Source organism: Acomys minous, assembly GCF_964271855.1.
Source record: "Acomys minous genome assembly, chromosome: 15".
Taxonomy (NCBI): domain Eukaryota; kingdom Metazoa; phylum Chordata; class Mammalia; order Rodentia; family Muridae; genus Acomys; species Acomys minous.
The window spans coordinates 100,687,658-100,708,032 of record NC_140497.1 but is presented as its reverse complement, the minus strand read 5'-3'; the positions used below and the strand labels follow the sequence as shown (position 1 = coordinate 100,708,032).

General features: G+C 54.7%; 1 protein-coding gene across 3 annotated transcripts in view; it reads right to left on the bottom strand.

Annotated features, from left to right (window-relative positions):
- Positions 1-2,537: 2,537 nt before the first annotated feature.
- The window catches only part of SIN3B (SIN3 transcription regulator family member B), a 33,962-nt gene continuing 16,124 nt past the window's right edge, over positions 2,538-20,375 (bottom strand). For 2 of the 3 annotated variants that reach the window (XM_084759127.1, XM_084759128.1), the window contains exons 7-19: positions 18,599-18,688; positions 18,271-18,389; positions 15,292-15,499; positions 14,367-14,483; positions 13,415-13,653; positions 12,246-12,429; positions 10,004-10,547; positions 9,715-9,884; positions 6,422-6,595; positions 6,120-6,212; positions 4,032-4,126; positions 3,559-3,763; positions 2,538-3,473 (exon numbers count right to left, since the gene is read on the bottom strand). In XM_084759127.1, the coding sequence (XP_084615253.1) occupies positions 3,243-3,473; positions 3,559-3,763; positions 4,032-4,126; positions 6,120-6,212; positions 6,422-6,595; positions 9,715-9,884; positions 10,004-10,547; positions 12,246-12,429; positions 13,415-13,653; positions 14,367-14,483; positions 15,292-15,499; positions 18,271-18,389; positions 18,599-18,688 (2,469 nt within the window). In that variant the 3' untranslated portion in view covers positions 2,538-3,242. Of the gene's footprint in view, positions 3,474-3,558; positions 3,764-4,031; positions 4,127-6,119; positions 6,213-6,421; positions 6,596-9,714; positions 9,885-10,003; positions 10,548-12,245; positions 12,430-13,414; positions 13,654-14,366; positions 14,484-15,291; positions 15,500-18,270; positions 18,390-18,598; positions 18,689-20,121; positions 20,295-20,375 lie in introns of those variants that run through there. The other variant, XM_084759129.1, reaches the window with a different exon arrangement.

Genomic DNA, 20,375 nt, shown 5'->3' with positions numbered 1-20,375 from the left:
GGAGGGGCCCCATCAGCAGTCCCTCTGCAGGACGTCATGGTGACGGAGGACCACTGTGCGAAGTGCAGACAGAGCAGCCAGCTGGGTAAAGGAAGACGGGCAGAGGCTGGGATTTTTACATATATGAGGTCCTGGCGGTACCTGGGTGCCAGCTAGGAGGCAGGGGAGTATCTACAAGTTGGGAGAATATATACATCCAACCTTCAGAGTTCTCTGAATGGAGAGAGACCGGAACCTGGGGCCGCCGCAAGAGCAGCCAGTGCTCTTCACCACTGAGCCATCTTGCTGGCTCTTCAATATGAATGTTTACTGTTGGTTTGTTTTCTTTTTCTCTTTCTAGATGGTTTCTCTGTGTAGCGCTGGCTGTTCTGGGACTCTATGTAGACCAGGCTGGCCTCAAACTCAGAGATCCACCGGCCTCTGCCTCGCGAGTGCTGGGATTAAAGGTGTGTGCCTCCACCTAGCCTCAGCAGTTTAAAAAAATTTTTTTAATTAATTTTTGTCAGTGGGTCATTTTTTTAAAACTTGTTTATTTTTTATTCACTTTACATCCTGGTCATAGCCCCATCCGTCCTCTCCTCCAGGTCCCACAGTACAATTTTTAACAAGAAATCTGTTACAACCTACAGTAGTTGTGTATGTGTGAGCCACAGTGCATGTGACCTGAGGAACAAATTCAGGTTGTCGGTGCCTTTAATCACTGTGCGGGCATTGGGTGGCTGCCTTCCACACAGCTCTGAGAGGAAGCCTCCTCAACAGGGACAATGTAGCTCCCAGAAAGGGTCGCCCTAAACCCCAAGGAACTGAGGAGCCTTGGACTCCTGCTCTCTCTTCTTCTGCTGAGAGAGTCGCCGCAGGTAGTGGACACATCCAGGAGAGGAGGCACAGACCCAGCTGCCTCTTTAACCCCGCACCCCGGGGTGGGGAGACAGCTGAGAACCTGTGCACACAGCCTTTATGTAGGGTTTCCTTAGGGGGCGGAGCTGTCTGGGACAGCGATTTCCAGTGTGGATTCGTGGGATTTCAAGCCTGAGCTGGGGACGCTCAGGGATTGGTGGGTTTTTATCCAGACTTTTCATCCCAAATTAGCATAATCTGGGATGAGTCCCACTGAGGGGCTGGAGATAGCAGTTATAGAGGTCTGGCCAATGCGCCGGGGGTGGGGTGGGGTGGGTGGGGGACACACAGCTGGCCTGCTGGGGCTTTCTCAGGCAGGGGTGGGGCCACTTTTCTGCCTTGTTGGGTAATGAAGTTCACTAGGTGTCAAAGATTAGAGTCCACTGTGAAGGCAGTCGGCTGAAGAAGGAAAGGTGGTTCTTCTTCAGGACCGGCACCATTTTGTCTGTCTCCACAGCACCAGGGTGGGAAGGTGGACTGACAGCAAGCCACTTTAAAATTTTAGTGAGTCATGGCTTCCCCCCTCCCTCCCCCCCAGGACAGGGTCTCTCTGTGTAGCCTTGGCTGTCCTAGACTGTCGTAGACCAGGCTGGCCTCAAACTCAAAGCAATCCGCCTGTCTCTGCCTCCCATGTGCTGGGATTAATGGCATGCTGGCTTTTTTTTTTTTAAAGATTTATTTATACAGCACTCTGCCGGCATAATCCTGCAGGCCAGAAGGGCACCAGATCTCAGTATAGATGGTTGTGAGCCACCATGTGGTCTCTGGGAATTGAACTCAAAACCTTTGGAAGAGCAGGTGGTGCTCTTAACTTCTGAGCCATCTCCTCAGCCTCAAGGGCTACATAGCTGTTGGGAGTAGTGGTAGTGTTAGACGCTCTAGGGGAGAGGGGCAGTGGTTCCCTCAGCATTCTGTCACAGGATTGGGGGCGGTGGTTGGTAGTTATTTTGTTTTGTTTTTTTGTTTTGCTTTTGGTTTTTCAAGACAGGGTTTTTCTATGTAGCCCTGGCTGTCCTGGACTCACTTTGTAGATCTGCCTGCCTTTGCCTCCTGAGTGCTGGAATTAAAGGCGTGTGCCACCACACCTGGCCCAGTTGGTAGTGTTAAGCACAGAGAAATTCCTAAATGAGTGTGTGTGTGAGGCCTTGGGAGTGGTGGAGAGGTGAGGTGGCCCACCCCCACCCCGTGTCAGCACAACGCAGGTATGGAAGATGCCTCTGTTGGATGTGAAGACAACTAGTAAAGAATATTCTAGAAAGCACTCCAGGGCTGGAGAGATGGCTCAGAGGTTAAGCACACTGGCTGCTTTTCCAGAGGTCCTGTGTTCAATTCCTAGCATCCACATGGTGGCTCTTAACCATCTATAATGCACTCGTCTGGTCTGCAGGTGTACATGCAGATAGAGCACTCAGAAGCGGGGGGGGGGGGGGGGGGGGGGTGGGGGGGGTGGGGGGGGGTGGGGGGGAAGAGACAGAGAGAGAAACAGAGATACAGAGAGGGAGTAAAGCACTCCCAGGTTGGGGTGCTGCTGTCACTTTGGGCAGTTTCTCCCAGCCTGGGCGGCTGAAGCCACTGGACACTCAGCAGCGGCTGAGACCTGGCCAGGACTCTCGTAGGCAACGGCTGGCAGGCCCTAAGCCTTGGCGTCAATATTTAACTTTATTGTGCAAATAAATAGAAAAAGAAAACTACATTCAAAACAGCTGCGAAGGGAGGTCAAGGCTGGAACAGAAATTCCTCAAAAACGTTAAGGAGCGGCTCCCCAGAAGCATGCGAGGGTACCTGGGCTCAACGCTGGGGAAGGGGGGCCCAGAGGGTCCTGGGCGGCTTGAAATCCCCATGTGCATGGCCCTTCTCAGGAAACTAGGACGCCCCCAAGGTACCCGTGGATCCCTTGAGAGGCACATAGCGGGCCTGGGCAGGCACACCTGCTCCCTAGTGCCCAGGCCTGGGGTCAGAAAACGGCTCAGGAAACTTTGAGAACAAGTGCTCTCTGGAACCTTGGGTTTGGCACAGCGACATGGCCCTGCAGAGGGCAGCTGAGGGATGGAGGGTGGTTCGCGGGCCCACGGGGAGGGCTCACCCATGGGAAGCTAGGGGAGCTGCTGCTGCGAAAGTCACAACCACTACGAGAGCAGGAAGGAATAAATATGTGTGCGAACGCATCTTCAACTCTGAGGAAAGGGACAGCCCCTGCTGTGGCCTGGGGTCTGTTCTGCACTGCCAAGAGCTACAGCTCCTGCTTGCTTGAGGTCAAGGTGAGACCCCAGGCTCAAAGTGACAAAAACCCTCTGGGGGCCGGATGCATGGTGTGGGGTTCATGTGTTGGGTGCCCCTCCAGATGCTCAGGGCGAGGCAGGGCGGCGGCTGTACTGCACACGGTAGCGTGTCACCGGCAGCCCGTGCACATGCGCAGTCTCGCAAAGCGTCTTGCAGGGCACCATGTCTTCCTCTTCCTCACCCATCAGCCAGTCCTGCACCAGCCCTGCGGCCGCCACTGTCACATTGTCCTCTAGCCAGCGGCCATGCCACTCCTCAAAGTGCCGGTGGTGGCGCAGCAGCACCAGGGGCTGCACCTGTGTGTGTGTGGGGTGTATGTGTGAGTTCCTGGGGCCAGGGTGCGGGGCTCAGGGCTAGGGCGGGTGGGTGTGGACACGGTACCTGCTTGGCACGGCACAGCGTCCCGCGGCGGTACATGTAGTCCTCGGAGTTGACGATGAACACCATCTTGTGTGTGCCCAGGCGGAAGCGGCAGTCGACATCGCAAGCGCTCTCCACACCCATGAGCCGCTTCCAGGAGCTCTTGGCCTCACCGCGCATGGCGCGCACCTGTTCACACTGCCAGCGCCGGAACTTCTTCAGGTTCCTGCAGAATGGGGCCTTGGGGAAGGGACTCGCAGGCTCCAGAGGCCCGGGCAATGGTGACGGAGGCCCACCCAGAGCCCACCATGCATGATACCGCATGACCCTGCTCTCCGTTTCTGGAAGCTTCTCCCAGCTAGTGGTTAACCCTTCTGCTCCCTAGGGGTGGAGGCTTCTGCTGAGATGGCCCCCTAGATCCCCACATCCCCTCCTCTGCCATCTCACTGCACACCAGGCACTGGCGAGCAGCACACGTGGGGCCCTGCTCTCACCTCTGCAGGAACACGGGCTTCAGCAGGAAGCCTTCAGTGGGTGAGTTGGTTGCACCCTCAGTCCCCACGTACTGCTCCACGTAGCGAGCCAGGTGCTGGGCACAGGACAAAGACACCCTATGACTGCCTGAGATAAGGTGGCCCTCTCTTGTCCTGGATCCCAAACCAGAAGCTCATGAGAGTTTGCACCCCAACCCCAAAACACAAGGGAGACCAGGCAGGGCTGAGGGACTGATGTGCAGTGTCCACACAGAAGCCCAGACTGATGCCTGCAACAAGGCTTTTGCTGGGAAAGGATGCTATAGCCTGAGGATGCCTCGATCTGGAAGCAACATCTCATGCCTGCACAGGCAGTCTAGACCTGTGCCACATGGAAGGCACATGGTTTGAACCAAGAAGGTGGACAGTAAGAGCCATCAGGGTATAAAAAGGCTGGGGCGTGGCTCAGGGGTGGAGCCCCTGCCTAGGATCCTCTAGGGAGGGCTGGAGGGGAGTAGACTGACAAACCTAGAATTCCCAGGTGAAGGATTGGGTAGGTGGCTCAGGGGTAGATCCTTGCCTAGAGTCTCCTAGGAGGAAGGCCCTCAATTGAGGAAGTGCCTCCATCAGATTAGCATGTGGACATGTCTGTGGGCCATTTGGTTCCTAACTGACAGAGGGGTCCACCCCACCGTGGGCAGTGCCACCCTGCAGCAGGTGGCCCGAGATTGTCTTGTCCAGTAAGCACCTGTGTGCTCACCTAGAGGGCTGTGGTGTGCAGTGTAAGGCAGACCCATCCTCTCTCCCTAGAGGGCTGTGGTGTGCAGTGTAAGGCAGACCCATTCTCTCCCCAGGCTGTTTTTGCTCCTGGTGTTCCTCACACAGCAGAGAGCAAACCCCAGGGAATGTTGCCTCACCACTTGGGAAGGGAGAAAGGTAGGGGCCTGTTGCCTGCACAGGGAGTGTGTGTGCGTAAGTACTGGGGGCTGGGTAGGGTCAGGCTGTGGGAAGCAGGCGTCTGCTGCAGCAGGATGTGTGTGCACTGGTGCCCTCAGGTCTAGACGGTGCTCCTCCTCCTGCCTCCCTCTGCTTAGACAGTTCAGCCAGGGACAGGAAAGGTGTGGCCACCAGGGCCCTAGCCTGTGTGTGTGTGTACGCTTCTGTGCCTCCACAGCCTTTGGGACCTGTGTGTGACCTCCTCCTTTACACGTAAGGTCCTTACACACAGAATCAGGGTAAGGCTGTGGAGGCGGCAGTCCTCATTTTTATAATCTACTTTGCAGCACTAGGGATGGAGCTCAGGGCCTGCCCCACAGCAGACAGGCATTTACTACCTAGCTACAACCCCAGACTGCTTCTCCACCCCCCTCCCCATGTAGCCCTGGCTGTCCTGGAACTCACTGTGTAGACCATGCTGGCCTTGAACTCAGATCCACCTGCCTCTACCCTGAGTGCTGGGATTCCAGGTGCGTGTCACCACGCCCAGCTGCCCTAGACTGCTTCCTTTTTATTTTTATTTTTTATTTTTTACTTTTTTTTGTTTTGTTTTGTTTTTCAAGACAGAGTTTCTCTGTGAAGCCTTGGCTATCCTGGACTCACTCTGTAGACCAGACTGGCCTTGAACTCACATGCCCGGCTGCCCTAGGCTTTTTAATAACACTTGAGAAAGGGCCCCAATGAAGTTGCTCCAATCCCCAGCCTCTTGGGGAACAAGAGTCCCAGGACTGGGTCAGCACATGTAGCACAAGCTAAGAGACAGAACAGACACAGAAATACTCAGAAGCCGGCGCCCGAGGTGGGTGACAGCACTGTAAGCCAAAGACAGCGGGGGCCATCGGAAGTGGCAGAGGTCATGAGAAGCTTCCTAGCACCTCTGAGAATTGGGACCTCAGGCTTCCAGGATAAGAGGTCTGCTCTGTTCTAGCAAAGTCTGGGCCTAGGGTCACTTGGCGGAGCACAGGCAACTGTGTACTCTGAGTTACAGGCACCAGGAGGACAGAGGAGCTGACAAGCAGGCTGGGCGGGCATGACCAGGATGTGTGGTGTGCGCGTAGGATGGAGGCTGCAGGACAGAACTGCACAGCTGAGGGCAGACAGGGGGAGACTCACCTGCACCTCCACGGGGTCCTCTGCCTGCGCCTCTTCCGTGTCCAGGAGCTCTATGGTCATGATCACTTGCCCTCTGCGCTGCAGGAACATTACCTGGGAAGGTGGCCACAGCCTGAGCTGCCATCACTCACCCCATCACCCTCCCAGGCCCTGGCACAGCCCTGCAAGATGGAGGGGCCCAGCAATCCTACAGCCTCCCCTGGGCCACAGGGTGGCGACAGTGCCACTGGCGTCATTCTCAGTGTCCAGGCTTCTCCCAGTAGCCTCGGCCTTCAGCCCCAGGCCACCCTACCACCTCTCACCTTGAAGCAGTTTTCGTCAGCCATGCAGCGCTCGGCCTTCCATTGGTAGCTGGTCTCCCGAGCAGCGCGGACACAGCGCGAGGCCAGGTTCCCGCCAGCTGCCCCGCGCTGCTGCTCATTCAGGTACAGCTCCACCACCTTCAGACACACGTCGTCGCTCACCAGATGGTGCAGCTGGCAGGGAGAGAGCAAGGCCACAGCTGACCACACCCACACAGGAAAGAAGTCTGTGACTGGGTTGGGGCAGGGATGAAGAGTAGATCACATGGTACAAGTAACAATCTGACCAAGCCAGACCACACCAGACTAAACCAACTAGCTAAGGGCAGCAAATGGTGCCTAGGCATAAGCAGTGTCCAGACGGACAAACGCGCCCTTGGAGAGCACTGACCTCACCTAAGGTTCCGCCCAGGTGTCTGGGGACGGGCCTCTCACCCACTGTATGAACAAGGATGCTATGCAAGGATGGCTAGGCAGCTGGGAGGCCTTAGGTGCTGCTGGGCAACCACACAGGGGTGACTACCCGGATCCTCCCCACCCACCATCTGCGTGAGGACCGAGAGATGAGGACACAGGGAACAGGAACGCTGATGTAAAGGAGCTGGGAGTGGTGGTGCACACTGGTAATCCCAGCACTCAGGGAGGGATCTCTGAGTTCGAGGCCAGCCTGGCTACTCAGAGAGACCCTGTCTTGAAAATGCAAGGGGGAAAAAAAAAAAGCACGGTCCAGGGTTCAGCCTTGAAGCAGACGAGGTGGTCACGGTGCTGGCATGGTGAATGCCTGGCCAGGGGCTGCAGCAGGGGTCTGAGGCAGCCACAGATAGGGTCCATCCTTACTCAAATTCATTTATTTCTTTTTAAATAGTTTCCACTGTCTGTGACAGAATGAAAGAGAGAGAGAGACAGAGAGAGACACGGGTGGGGGTGGGGGAGTGTGAGCGTGTGAGCGTGTGAGCGTGTGAGAGTTGTCATGAGGCCAAAGGAGAACAGTGGGTGTACGGCTCTATCAGTTTCCCACTGGACTGGAGCCATCACTACAGCCAGCCAGGCCTAGTCATCCTCCTGTCTGTGTCCTCCACATCCTGGGATACAGGAGTGTGTTGGATAAAGTCATCTGAGAGGACACTTCTGTAAGGAGCGCTTGATGAGGAGGGCCCAGCTCGCTGTGGGGGAGCCGCCCTGCGCTGCGGTGCTGGGGTCTGTAAGAATGCCGGCTGAGCAAGCCAGCAAGCAGCACCTTCTATTGGCTCTGCTTCAGCTCCTGCCTCCCCGTTTCAGCCATGTGTGAGTTCCCACTGTCACTGCTTTTGATGATGAACTTTTTTTTTTTTTATCCCCAAAGATTTACTATGTGTACTGTGCTCTGCTCACATGTACACCTGCAGGCTAGAAGAGGGCACCAGATCTCACTATAGATAGTTGTGAGCCACCATGTGGTTGCTGGGAATTGAACTCAGGACCTCTGGAAGAGCAGCCAGTGCTTTTAACCTCTGAGCCATCTCTCCAGCCCCCAGTGATGAACTCTTATATAGAACTCTAAGCTGAAATAAACCCTTTCTCTGTCAACTTGCTTTGGTCACAGTGTTTTATCACAGCAGTAGCAAACCCTAACTATGACTAGGAACATGTTGCCATACCCAACTCCCCACAGGGTGCTGGGGATTTGAACTTAGGTCTTCATGCTTGCACACAGCAAGCACTCTTTTTTTTTTTCCTAATATTTATTTATTTATTTGAGTGTTCTATTTACATGTATAACAGAAGAAGGCATCAAGTCCCATTATAGATGGTCATAAGCCACCCTGTAATTTCTGGGCATTGAACTCACGACCTATGGAAGAACAGACAGTGCTCCTAACTGCTGAGCCATCTCTCCAGCCCACAGCAAGCATTCTTACCCGGTGAGCCATCTCCTCAGCCTGGAAAGGTTACCTTAAACGCTTAACCAAAAGGCCTGATCCAATCTTGGCCTGATCTTTGGGCCAACGATGAGCTGCTGTCCAGGGTAGTGTGTGGTCCTCTGCCATCCCCACCTGACATGGTGTATACAGCCCCAGAAGCCCTGGCTCCCCACCACCCACATGCAGTGGCACTATTGTGTGCAGGGACAGGAAGACACATAGACTCAGTCCTGGAACATATAGGAAAAGTTGAGGTGCTTAAAGAGAAGGATTTGGGGGAGCATGACAGCTGCTGGCTGCGATATGCTGGGCAGGGCGGGATGGAGCACAACATGGGTGCAACACGGGCTCCCTGGCTCCCCACAATCCCACTGTGGTCACAAGAAGTCAGGCCATGAGCCACTGGAGGAAATGCATCATGAACCTCACGTGGGACCAGCAACACGAGGTGGGAACAGCGTGTGGCCCCACTCACCACCAGGGGGCACCACTACCCCATACCAGGGTAGAACCCACTGCCGATGTGGCTCAGCCACTCCGCACAGTTAGGTGGGTCCCTGCAGCAAGTGCTGGGACACAGGACAGAGGTCACGGCTGGCATGTAGCTCCTTACACACAGCTTGAAACCTCTGTGCAGAATCAAGGTTAGGAAGTTTTGCTCATGAAAATCTACTGAGTGGCCCCTGGAAACCTGGGTATTTCAGTATTGTGACCTTACATGGTAAATCCTTGGGGGCCAGGAATTGGCAAAGTAAAGAGTGCTTGCCTAGCACACACAAGGCCCTGGTTTCCACGCCCAGCACCAAAAAGTAAAAACAACAAAATTTCTTGGGGTTGTAAAGGTGCTTGCAGCCAACCCCCAAGTGGAAGGAGATCGGAGTCCTGCAGGTTTTTCTGACAGCAGCCCTCGTGTCCATCCACACATAAGTAAGTGAGTAAACTTACGGAATAAAACGCACTGTCTGCATTTCCAGAGGTCCTGAGTTCAATTCCCAACATCCACATGGTGGCTCACAACCATCTGTAATGTGATCTCTTAAGCCCTGCAAAGAACCAGTTCCCCAAAGCCCTCCCTGAGACTGACTGGAGGCAGAAGATACTCCTCCTCAAGGCGAGCTCTGTGCTGGGACTCTAATTCTGCATGGAGTAGCTGGAGTGCAGAGGTTTTGCTTAGAGATAGTTACAATGCCAAATGTTATGAACCATGGACGCACTTTGAGATGATTAACTCTGTTATCCAAATTCCACCTCCCTGAAACAAAAGGGAAGATGTGCTATGCTGATGGCTGATGGGATGTTGAAAGGACCAGTTTCCAAGGTGACAAGTACAGCGAGGTGGGAAAAGACAGGTGAGGAGAGCCCTTGGGCCTGCAGCGCCCCGGCGAGCCTCACCTGGCGAGCAATGTTTTGCACCAGCTTGTCCATGGTGAAGCCGATGTAGGCATGGATGGTGAACATCTCTCGGAGAGTGTCCTCATACTGCGTGGGGTCGATGCTCCCCTCCAGCAGGCTGCGCACCATGTCCAGGAAGGCGGGGTAGTACTCCTCCAGCTCCACCTCACCTGGAGGAAGGAAGGTGATGCCTGACTCACCGGGGAGGCCAGGGCTCTGGGCGCACACCACCCTCTACCAGGGGCCTAAGGGGCAGAGGCTGGCTCAGTGCCTTGGCCCAGGCACTCACTGGGTTGCTTGAGGCGCAGCTCCATGGCGGGGTCTGCGGCCTTCTCGCGACGGCCCTCGCACAGCAGCTGCTCCCGCTCCTGCTCACGCCGATGCTCCAGCAGCTGCTTCTGCGCCTGTCGGTAGATCTTGAGCAGGCGTGCGCACAGCGTCTGGTGCAGTCGCAGGAAGAAGTACCAGTTGTTGTTGGCGAAGAACAGGCTGTACACGTCGTCCAGGGCCTTGGGCGGCTCGGGTGGAGCTTCCACCGGGGGCTTCTCATCGGCAGGCCGCCGGCGCTCCGGCTCTGCGTTGTCACGGTCACGTTCATCCGCAGAGTCGTCTGAGGTGCCTGGGCGCTGCTGTGAGAAAAACAGGCTGGGCAGGAAGCGGTGAAGCAGCTGCCGGATGGTGCCCTGGTCCTCCTTCTGGATGGCCGGCTGCCGTGTCACGTAGTAGCTGATGAGCGCCGCCGCATCCTCCAGGATCTGCCGGTCCTCATACACGAAGATGAGGTGCGGCTCACTGGCCGCCGCGCTGCGGCCCTCTGAGTGCTGCTCCTGGTGCTGCAAAGGGTGGGAGTCACAAGCACAGCCTACCCATCACCTGAGCCCCGCCTCCACCACGCAAGTGAACACACGTCTGGGGAAGCAGGGGTCATTTACCCACCTCTCCTCTCATCTCGCTGACAGGGTCCTGTCCCCAGCCTGCTGTGGCAAGCCAAGGCCCTCTCACTGAGGACGTTAACCCCGTGAGGACTGCAATCACAGGAGACGGCCCTGCTCTGGGTTTCCCAACGACCTGGCCATAGGGTAAGGTCTCCTTGGGGTGAGGCTCAGAGTGTCCTGCCACCTGCCACTCAACAACTCAGCTCCACTCCACAAGGCTGGAACCTGCTCAGGGGTCCTTCCCCACTCTCATGAAAACAGCTTGTCACCTGCCTGGTTCCTCAGGCCCCTGGCCCGATGCTCTGTAGCGCAGTCTCTGGGCCAGGCTCCCTTCTGCTGTGTGCACAGGGCCTTTGAGAATGCTGGCTGCTCACTGTTCAGGCGACCCTCTTTCCCACGCATACCCTGCCCCTTAGGGCTGAGCTGGATAATGACTCTCCCAAATTTAACTGTGACCAGGTGACCACTGCTCGTCCCTCCCCACCTCAGTCCCTCCCTGGATGGCACCAGCTCCAGGCTCTGTCTTTATACAAGGCTGAGTATCTTATATGCTCTCAGTGGTCAGTGCATAATGAGCTTCTGGGGGGGGGTTTCGCTCCTCATCCAAGGTCACACTCCCTTACTGAGGGCCAGGAAGCTCAACTCAAGAGACCATGGCTAGAGCCCAGGATGGGTGGGCCCACTGCCCTACCCCCCACAGCACCTTAGCACACCCTGGGCTGCTTCTTTGTTTAGGCCACAGTGCTGTGATGTCAACTTGACACAGGAGGGTCATCTGGACAGAGGAACCTCCATAGAGGGACTGACTGCATCAGATTGGCTCATGGGGCATTTTCTCAGCTCTTGCCTATGGCTCCTGCCTTGATGATAAACCCTTTCCTTCCCGAGCTGCCTTGTGTTTTACCACAGCGTGGAAGTCAAGCAGGAGAGTGTTAAAGTGTTGTCCAAAGGCTTAGTCCTACTTGGCAGGGCCAATCACTCTAGGTGACTGTACCATGAGGGTACTGGGCCTGGCTGGGGTGTGGTGCCTGCGGCCATGCCTGAGGGCCTCTCCACGCCTTCCTGCAATTAGTGGCTTCTCCCTTTACCATGTTCCCACCTCGCTGGGGGTCTAAAGCAACAGAAACGCTATGTAGCTCAGGGCTGAGCAGTGCCAACGCAGGAGCCAGCCCCAACCTCCCTCTTGTTAAATGGTTTCTCTCACATGCTTGTCACAGAAACGGAGACTGATTTACCAATACACGGAAACCTCAAAAATCCTTTTTTTCCCCACGTGGTGACCTCAATTTGGAACCCAGGCCTCAAATTAGGCAAGTGCTTTACCCTCATGCTACCACCTTGGCCCTTAAATGTCGCACTAGGGCATGGGAGAGATGGCTCAGAAGCTGAGCGTGCAGAGGGCCTGAGCTGGGTTCCAGGAGCCCCAGCCACATGTACCTCCAGCTCGAAGGGGACAGCACACCTCTGACCTCTGAGTGACTTACACACAAACAACATCAGTCTGTACAGCAGAAAGCCCAGAGGCAAACCGCAGTAGGCAGCAACTGTTCACGCCTCAGTTTCCCCACAGCAAGGGCTGTGTGCTCCGGGCCTCACCTCATCATAGACACTTTCGATCTCGTTGAGCAGGCTCTTGGAGCGCAGCGCCTTGGTGTCGTTCTGCTTGAAGTTCACGGCCTGGTGGTCCAGGGACTTGAGGTACGCCTTCTCGTACTGCTCACGCCAGATCTTGTTGAAGCCCTGCTGGGCCTCCCGCCACTCCTCCTCCTTGGCCTTCAGCCTGTGGAGAAAGGGGCTCAGTGCCCAACGCAGGCCTCCTGCGACCCCGGAGAAAGGGCCCACTTTCCTCCCAGCAAGTACACATATGGTCTGCATGGCGCAGAGCAAGCCAGCATGTGGGAGGCTGAGGCAGGAGGATGTCCAGTTTTAGGCTGATCTGGGTTACAATGAGAAACCCTCATCTCAAAAAACAAACAAAAAGCCTGGCATGGTGGTGGAAGGATGGCATCCCAGCACTCGGGGATCTGGAGCTGGAAAGCTGGCCTTGGGTACATGCTAAGTCCAAGTCCAACGTGGGCTACATAAAACCCTATCACCAAACCAACCAACCAACCAAACCAAAACCACAGAGGGCATGGCTACTAAAAAAATCTTATTATTTTTGTATGCATGTGTGTCTATCTGTGTGTGTGCACAGGTACCACATGCATGCCTCGTGCCCCTGGGTTACAGGGCACTCCTAACTGCGGAGCCAAGCTCTCCACAGTGGTTGGTTTTAGGGTCCCCACCTCCTCACAGGCATCCTGCTGAGCAGCAACAGCTTAAACCTGGGGGCTAGCACAGGGCTTCAGCTGTGGGAGAAGACAGCGGGCGAAGGGCTCATGTTTCCTAGTCACAGTCCACCGTTGGCATCCAGGACTCAGCCAGGCCCAGGTGGGCACGTGAAGAGAACACTGCGTCTGTGCTGGACATACTGTAAGGGCACTGCCGCAGGTGCCGAGTCACCCAGAGGTGACGGGCAGGCATGGACAAGGTGCATGTGTGATTCTATGTAAGCAGTGACTCCCATCCTAGAAGGATCTGGAGGGTCTCAGACCTCCCCACACACCTGGAGACAGATGTGACCACAGTGAGCAAGGAGAGGTCGGCTGGGGCCAGCACCTGCTGACAGCCCTGGGGACAGGGTCAAGTGACCCCATCGCTCAGAAGTCCCTGCAGTTCCCCTGCAATGCCGAGTCAGGGAGGGACATGCAAGGGGGGGACACCTTTTCAGAACGACAGGCACAGCGGTGACGGGGTTCCTCTTGAGGCTCTCGATGACCTCGGGGGCCTTGTCGCCATAGATGCGGTGGATGGCCCGGCGCTGGATCACCTCCGACGTCCCACCCAGGCAGTCGTCCAGACGGAGCTTGTCCTGGTCCTCAGGAGCCATCCTGGACAACTTCTTCTGCACACTCTCCAGCACACGGATGGTGGCCAGGTTGGTCTCCAGGACGACATCCAACTGCAGGGGCAGCAGGTCAGAGCTGGGGACTGCGGCTCAGAACTCCTTTAACTCCAGTTCCAAGGGATCCAACACCCTTCCCCGGCCTCCAATGGCACCAGACACACATTCAGGCAAACATCCATACACATAAAATAAAAATAAATAAAAAGAAAAGAGAGCCAGGCACACACCTTCAACCCCAGCACTCAGGGAGGCAGAGGCAGACAGATCTCTGTGAGTTTGAAGCCAGCCTAGTCTACAAGTGAGTATATAGAGAAACACTGTCTTTAAAAAACAAAAAACGGGCTGGGCGTGGTTGGGCACGTCTTTAATCCTAGCACTTGGGAGGCAGGGAAAGGTAGATCTTTGAGATTGAGACCAACCTGGTCCACAGAGTGAAATCTAGGACAGCAAAAACTATACACAGAAACCGTGTCTTGAAAAGGCAGATTACAATAAATAAACAAAGCTAACTTATTTCTAAGTTAACTTAGTTAACTAAGCCCCGTCTTAGTTGAAAGCAAAGGGTGGTGCTGTGGAGGGTGCTGTTGTGCTGGCGGTGCAAGAGCTGGCAGAGCTGGTGGGAGGGCGCTTTGGGAGCTGCTCCCCAGCACTTGCACCTGCTCACGGCTGAGGAAAGATACTGACAGACTGGCCTACACTAGGAAGGCACGGGGCTGGGCGGACAGGCAGCCAGGGTGCAGCCAGGTTAGACCTGCAGGGTGACCTACCTCAAACCTCTCATCCTCACAGCGATGCAGCTGCTCCTCATAGGGCGTCTTCTTGGAGCTGACAAAGGTGGAGTCTTCAGACCAGGACGGGAAGGAGACCCACGTGTCATTCAGAACCTGGGCCAGAGGAGCGGGTGTCACTTGGAAGGTGTGAGCAGAAGGCAGTCACCTCCCAGGCCTCAGTTGCTCCTAAGCCGGAGCCAGGGCTGTGGTGCAGAGCCCAGGACAGCGTGTCTAGCACCCATCTGCAGAGGGCCTGATACTCAGAAAACCGCTACTCTGTCTTGAACACCCACCTTTCCCTCATCCTGAGAGAGCAGGCACAGGCAGTGCAGCCGCAGATGCACACAGCTGTGTGCTAGCAAAGCTTCCCTGACAGACACAGCAGCAGGCAGATCTGCTGTGCAGTGCCTAGCAGACGCTCAGGTACAAACCTCTGGACCTCAGTGGGACTGACTTTCTTCTTAAGAACTGTCCACAAGCCTGAAAAGGTGTCCCAGGGTCACAGCGAACATGCATGCACACAGTGTTTAACTGGCTTTATCTCAGTATGACACAAGCTAGAGCCATTTGGGAAGAGGAAACTTCAACTAAGAAAAGAACCCCTAGATTGGCTGGTGGGTGGGGCCGTGCCTGGGCTGGTGGGCCTGGGTTCTAAGAGACCAGGGTGAGCAAGGCAGTAAGCAGCGTCCCTCATAGCCGCGCACAGCTCCTGCCCTGCCTTGTGTGGATGATAGGACTGTGAAATGAACCTTTTCTCCCATGGTCATGGTGTTCTGCCACAGCAACAGAAACCCCTGGCAACGGGGCAGAACCAGGCAGTTGACCAAGTCCCCACACCAGGGTGAGCTCTAAGCACGCATAAAGCTCAGGTGGCCTCTGGTGATGTCACCAGCAGGTCCAGACTCTGGCCCACGGGTGCTACCTCCTTGCAGATGGCAGTCCTTCCGCTGCACTTGGGCTGCTGGTAGGTCTTGGGAAGTGCCCGGTAGCTGGACCCGATTCGCTTACAAGACGCATAGTCAATTTCTCTGCTTATGCCGTCTCCAGAGCGGTCACTCATGGGTGGAGCAAAGGACAGCTCTTTCACTCCCAGGAAGGACTTGAACTGCGCAAAGAGCTCTGGAAATTTCCTTCAAAGACAAACAGCAACTGTAAGTGGACACTGGGTCTTAGAATGATCTAGTCGTGACAACGGCCTTCTGGCTAGGGCTCTTCAGCGATGGTCTGAAGCAGTGTCAGGGGAGAGAGGAGGCTGCTCCCACCAACACTAACCACCTTCCCTCTTACAGTCAGGCCTCACCAGCTGCACTAAGCCACAGCCACAACACAAGCTCTGTGGCTACTACACTCATTTTCTGTCCCTGACGTAAAAAACAAAGAAAGAGGCCAGGTGTGGTGGCGCACGCCTTTGATCCCCGCACTTGGGAGGCAGAGGCAGGTAGATCGATGTGAGTTTGAGACCAGGCTGGTCTACAAAATGAGTCCAAGACAGGCAAGGCTACACAGAGAAACCCTGTCTCAACCCCCCCCCCCCAAAAACCCCAAACAAATAAACAAAACCAAAGAGTGGCTGGAGAGACGGCTCAGCAATCACTGGCTGCGCTTCTAGAGGACCCGGGTTCAATTCCTAGCACCCACATAGCAGCTCACAACTGTCAGTCTGTAACTCCAGTTCCAGAGGATGTGACAGCCTCACACAGACACACACGCAGGCAAAACACCAGTGAACATAAAATAAAAGGCAATTAATTAAAGGGAGAAAAAAACAAAGCCAGGTGTAGTGGCATGTTTTTTTTTTTTTTTTTTTTTTTTTTTTGGTTTTTTGAGACAGGGTTTCTCTGTCCTGGCTGTCCTGGACTCACTTTGTAGACCAGGCTGGCCTCGAACTCACAGTGATCCGCCTGCCTCTGCCTCCCGAGTGCTAGGATTAAAGGCGTGCGCCACCACGCCCGGCTCTAGTGGCATGTTTTTAATCTCAGTATGAAGGAGGCAGAGGCAGAGGCAGATGGATCTGTATTTGAGGCCAACCTGGTCTACAGTGAGTTCCAGGACAGCCTGGGCTACAGAGTGAGTTCCAGGACAGCCTGGGCTACATAGAAACCATGTCTCAAAACAACAAACACTCAAGTGTCCCGATAGCCTTGTGTTAGCTGCAGGTGTTCAGAGCTGCCCGAGTCACCATCTGGATGTTCTAAGCTAGATGTGACCTCATTTAGGCTACTCAAAACACAGATGGGGTGGGGCTGGAGAGATGGCACAGAGGTTAGAGTGCTAATTGTTCTTCTAGAGGTCCTGAGTTCAATTCCCAGCACTCACATGGAGGCTCATAACCATCTATGATGAGATCTGGTGTCCTCTTCTGGCTTGCAGGCATATGTACAGACAAAGCATTGTATATGAAACAACCAAACACACTTTAAACAAACACACACACACACACACACACACACACACACACACACACACACACACCTACACACAGCAGCCCCTTCTAGTGTCTGGCTGTACCCAGGCCTGGGCAGAGCACTCCCATCAGAGTTCCCGGGCCCTGTGTTGGAGGCCTTGGGGAGCCTGCGTCTGTCTCGCTTGTGCTGCCTTCTCTGACTCCACTGGCTGCTGCAGGCTAAGGAAGCTCAAACTGGACTCTGAAGGCAGAAGCCTAGGATTGGGAATGGCTACTGAGCCAGCCCACGTACCGCACACTGCTGCCAATTTGCTCATGGACTGCTTTTGTAAATAAAGCTTTATTGGCACACAATGCTCCCGTGCTTGTGTGCTTCTGTCCATGGCTGTTCTATAGGGCAGAACAAAGATCTGCTGTGTCCACTGGGGCTGCTTTCCTGGGTAAAGTGTCCCTCCCTCACGAGGGGAGCCCCTCCCACAAAAGCCCTTGTAGGTTCATTCTCAAAGTCAGGGTGGATACGTGTAAACGGCATACATCCAATGCCACATCAATTCCTGTTAATTTGTATTCTGTATACTTGTATACTTCTGTATACTGCTCCAGGGAGGGTACACATGGTGTGCAGGTCAGCAGACTGACCTCCTGCAGGAGGCACCACGAGGACCACGCACAGCACAGTAGACACACATGTAAACACTTGGAAACAGCAGTCCCAGCACTCCAGAGGTAAAGGCAGGTGGATCACTGAGTTCAAGGCCAGCCTGGTCTACAAAGTGAGTCCAAGACAGCCAAGGCTACACAGAGAAACCCTGTCTCAAAAAGCCAAAAATAAAAAATAAAAAAACTAAACAAAAAACTCGAAATCATGAAAAAGAAAAAACATCATTAAAGAGGAACCACAGATACGGGTTGTGCCGTCTTAAAACAGGAGGGCTGCCAAGAAGCTGCTTTGACGCACTGCAAGAGGACGGAGCTATACATCACCAGTTCCCAAATACCAATGTCAGTGACTTATAAATCGCAGGTCAAACATCTACCCAACGGTTGTAGCTCTCACACTGCCGTAAGAGGCATCACCTGTGCCATGGGAAGCCAAGGACACTGTCCACACAGTGCACAGGGTCACTGGGGAGCCAGGACTGTCTGCTCCTGTGGTCACCTAGCACTAGCGACCCTGCTTTCAAGTCATCATTTTTACAAATGTGAGTCCACCAGCAATAACTAGCGAACACCTTTAGTTAATAAAGAACACCACAGGTGTGCAAGAGGGCTCAGTGGGTAAAGGTGCTTGCTGCCAATTCTGACGACCTGAGTTCAGGTCCTAAGACCCACATGGTGGGAGAGGACCAAGAATTTGTCCTCTGGCCTCCTGTGCACACATACGAAGTAAACCAACATTTAAGAGAAATGAATCACACACTAACAACCCATTTCATGGCTCCCTCGCCCTGGGTCTGAGTGGGACAGGAGGAAGCCCGGAAGGTGGGAGCCACTCACCCCAGGAACGGACTGACGAGCTGCAGCAGCTCCGAGCCAGACACCAGCTCCTGATTGAAGAGTGCAATGCAGCGGAGGAAGTTCTCGTACACCTCCTGACTCTTCAGCACCCTGCGCACCTGCGGAGTAACGAGAGTTGGGCACACTGGACACTGCAGAAGCCGCATGGAAGTGTGTGTGTGTGTGTGTGTGTGCATGTGTGTCACGTGTATGACCTTGACCCATCTGGTCCGGCTCTGCAGCCATGCACCAGTGGTCCTGCTTCCAGACTCCCGTCAGAAGGCCTAGGGAGGAGCGACTGTGTCCAGAGGGCACAGGCCGCGCTCACCTTGTCGAAGAAGGAGAACTCCTGCAGCGTGCCGTACTTCCCCACGGCAGCGATGGACAGGTCTTTGGTGCCTCGGAGCTTCATCTTCTTCTGCAGAGAGAAACCCTTGGCTTAATGGTGGGTCCCCACCACCGGGATTAGGGGGTACATGGAACTCAGGAGAAGCTCCAGAAGCAGTTGGCAGGGATCTGTCTCCAGCACCCCAGTGATGTCTGGCCACCAAGTATCAGGGTGCTGCTCCCTCCTTGGCCCTGTGTGAAACGGGGACCCCAACTCAGGACCAGCACACAGCAGCACCGTCAGATCTGGGGATGGGACCTGGTGCTGAGCACACTTGGAAGGCTGTGGAGAACAAGGTCGGGGCCAAGGCCATGTGCGGTAATCGTCCACGCTCCGGAAGAGCAAGGGAAGACACGGGCCTCAGCATGATTGACAGCTGCCAGGGAAGCAAGTGCACGGCCTCACACATGTGCAGTAAGTGCTGGGAAGAGAGAACTCAGGCCTCACAAGTACTGGGCAGGTGCTTAAAGGGGAAGTGGAACCAACGCGTAGTGAATGCTCCGTAGACACAGAATGTAGATTTCACACTAGCTGGAAAACACTGACTGGGAAAATAGAACCCAGGGCTTTAAGCATGCTCAGAAGACACTGAGAGAAGCCAGAGCATCATGTATCCAAGACCACTCTGGGAACTAAAACCTAGGGCCTTGCGCATGCTTAGTCGACAGACTGGGAAAAAACAGAGGCCAGGCCTCACACATGCTCAGAAAACATTAATTTGGCCTTTGTAAGGCAGGTCCTAGTGCGGGTTTGACTAACACTGACTGGAGAACGGTGGGCAAGCACTAAGGAAACCATCCAGTGTGCCAGGGGTGGGGTGAGGGCGGGGGGCGGGCGGGGGCCAGGGGCATGCTCTGTAGATGTCGGCGATGTATCCTGCTGTGACTTCGGTGCCCGGTGCCAAGGACGAGGACAAACTCAGGGACTAGAGAGTGCACAGTGCCGGTGAGCAGCTCCCCAGTCCTTACCCCAGACTTGGGGACACAGAAACTGTGGTTTTGTGGGCCAGAGGATGACTAGCAGGCAGGGAGGGACAGCATCAGGAGCATCCTGAGGAAGCCACATCTAACTAAGGCTGTGTGTGACACTTCTCTCTAAACTGGACATACGGACAAGGGAATGACTTTGCAAGTAAACCTGCCTGTCAAACAGGCTCCCAAGTGACCTGAAGTTGTCCTCTGATCTCCAAGACGTGCCACATTCACACACACACACGCATCACACACAAATGAATAAACCGGACTTGGGCCTGCATTTGAGCCAGGCTCATGGCATGAAGCACCCTGCTGTATAGCCAACCCTAAAGAGTGAGGTAAGGATGAAAAAGACGAATGTGGCAGGAGGCCCACGGGCGGCCTGAAGGGTCCCACTGGCCAGCCCGGGACCGTTTGAGTGTCAAGATACCAGTAATAGTGGTGAATTGTGACTCGAGGTCGACACTGCTGCACATAACTAAATAAACAGAAATGCCAAAAAACTTTATTACTATAGAAAGTCAACTAGAAAACACACAGTGACAGAACTAGATCCACCATCGTGGGGTGATGTGCAGGACAGGAACTGCTGCCAGCCACCTTCACTCCTCATTTGTGCAGTAACCAAACCATACAACTGCACATTTCAACTGCAGCCCCACCTACGAAAGAGTCAGGACAGTGAAAAGGAGAATCAGCAGCGCGCCATGCCCTTCCTTCCAGCTCCCCCTTCCTCCTTACAG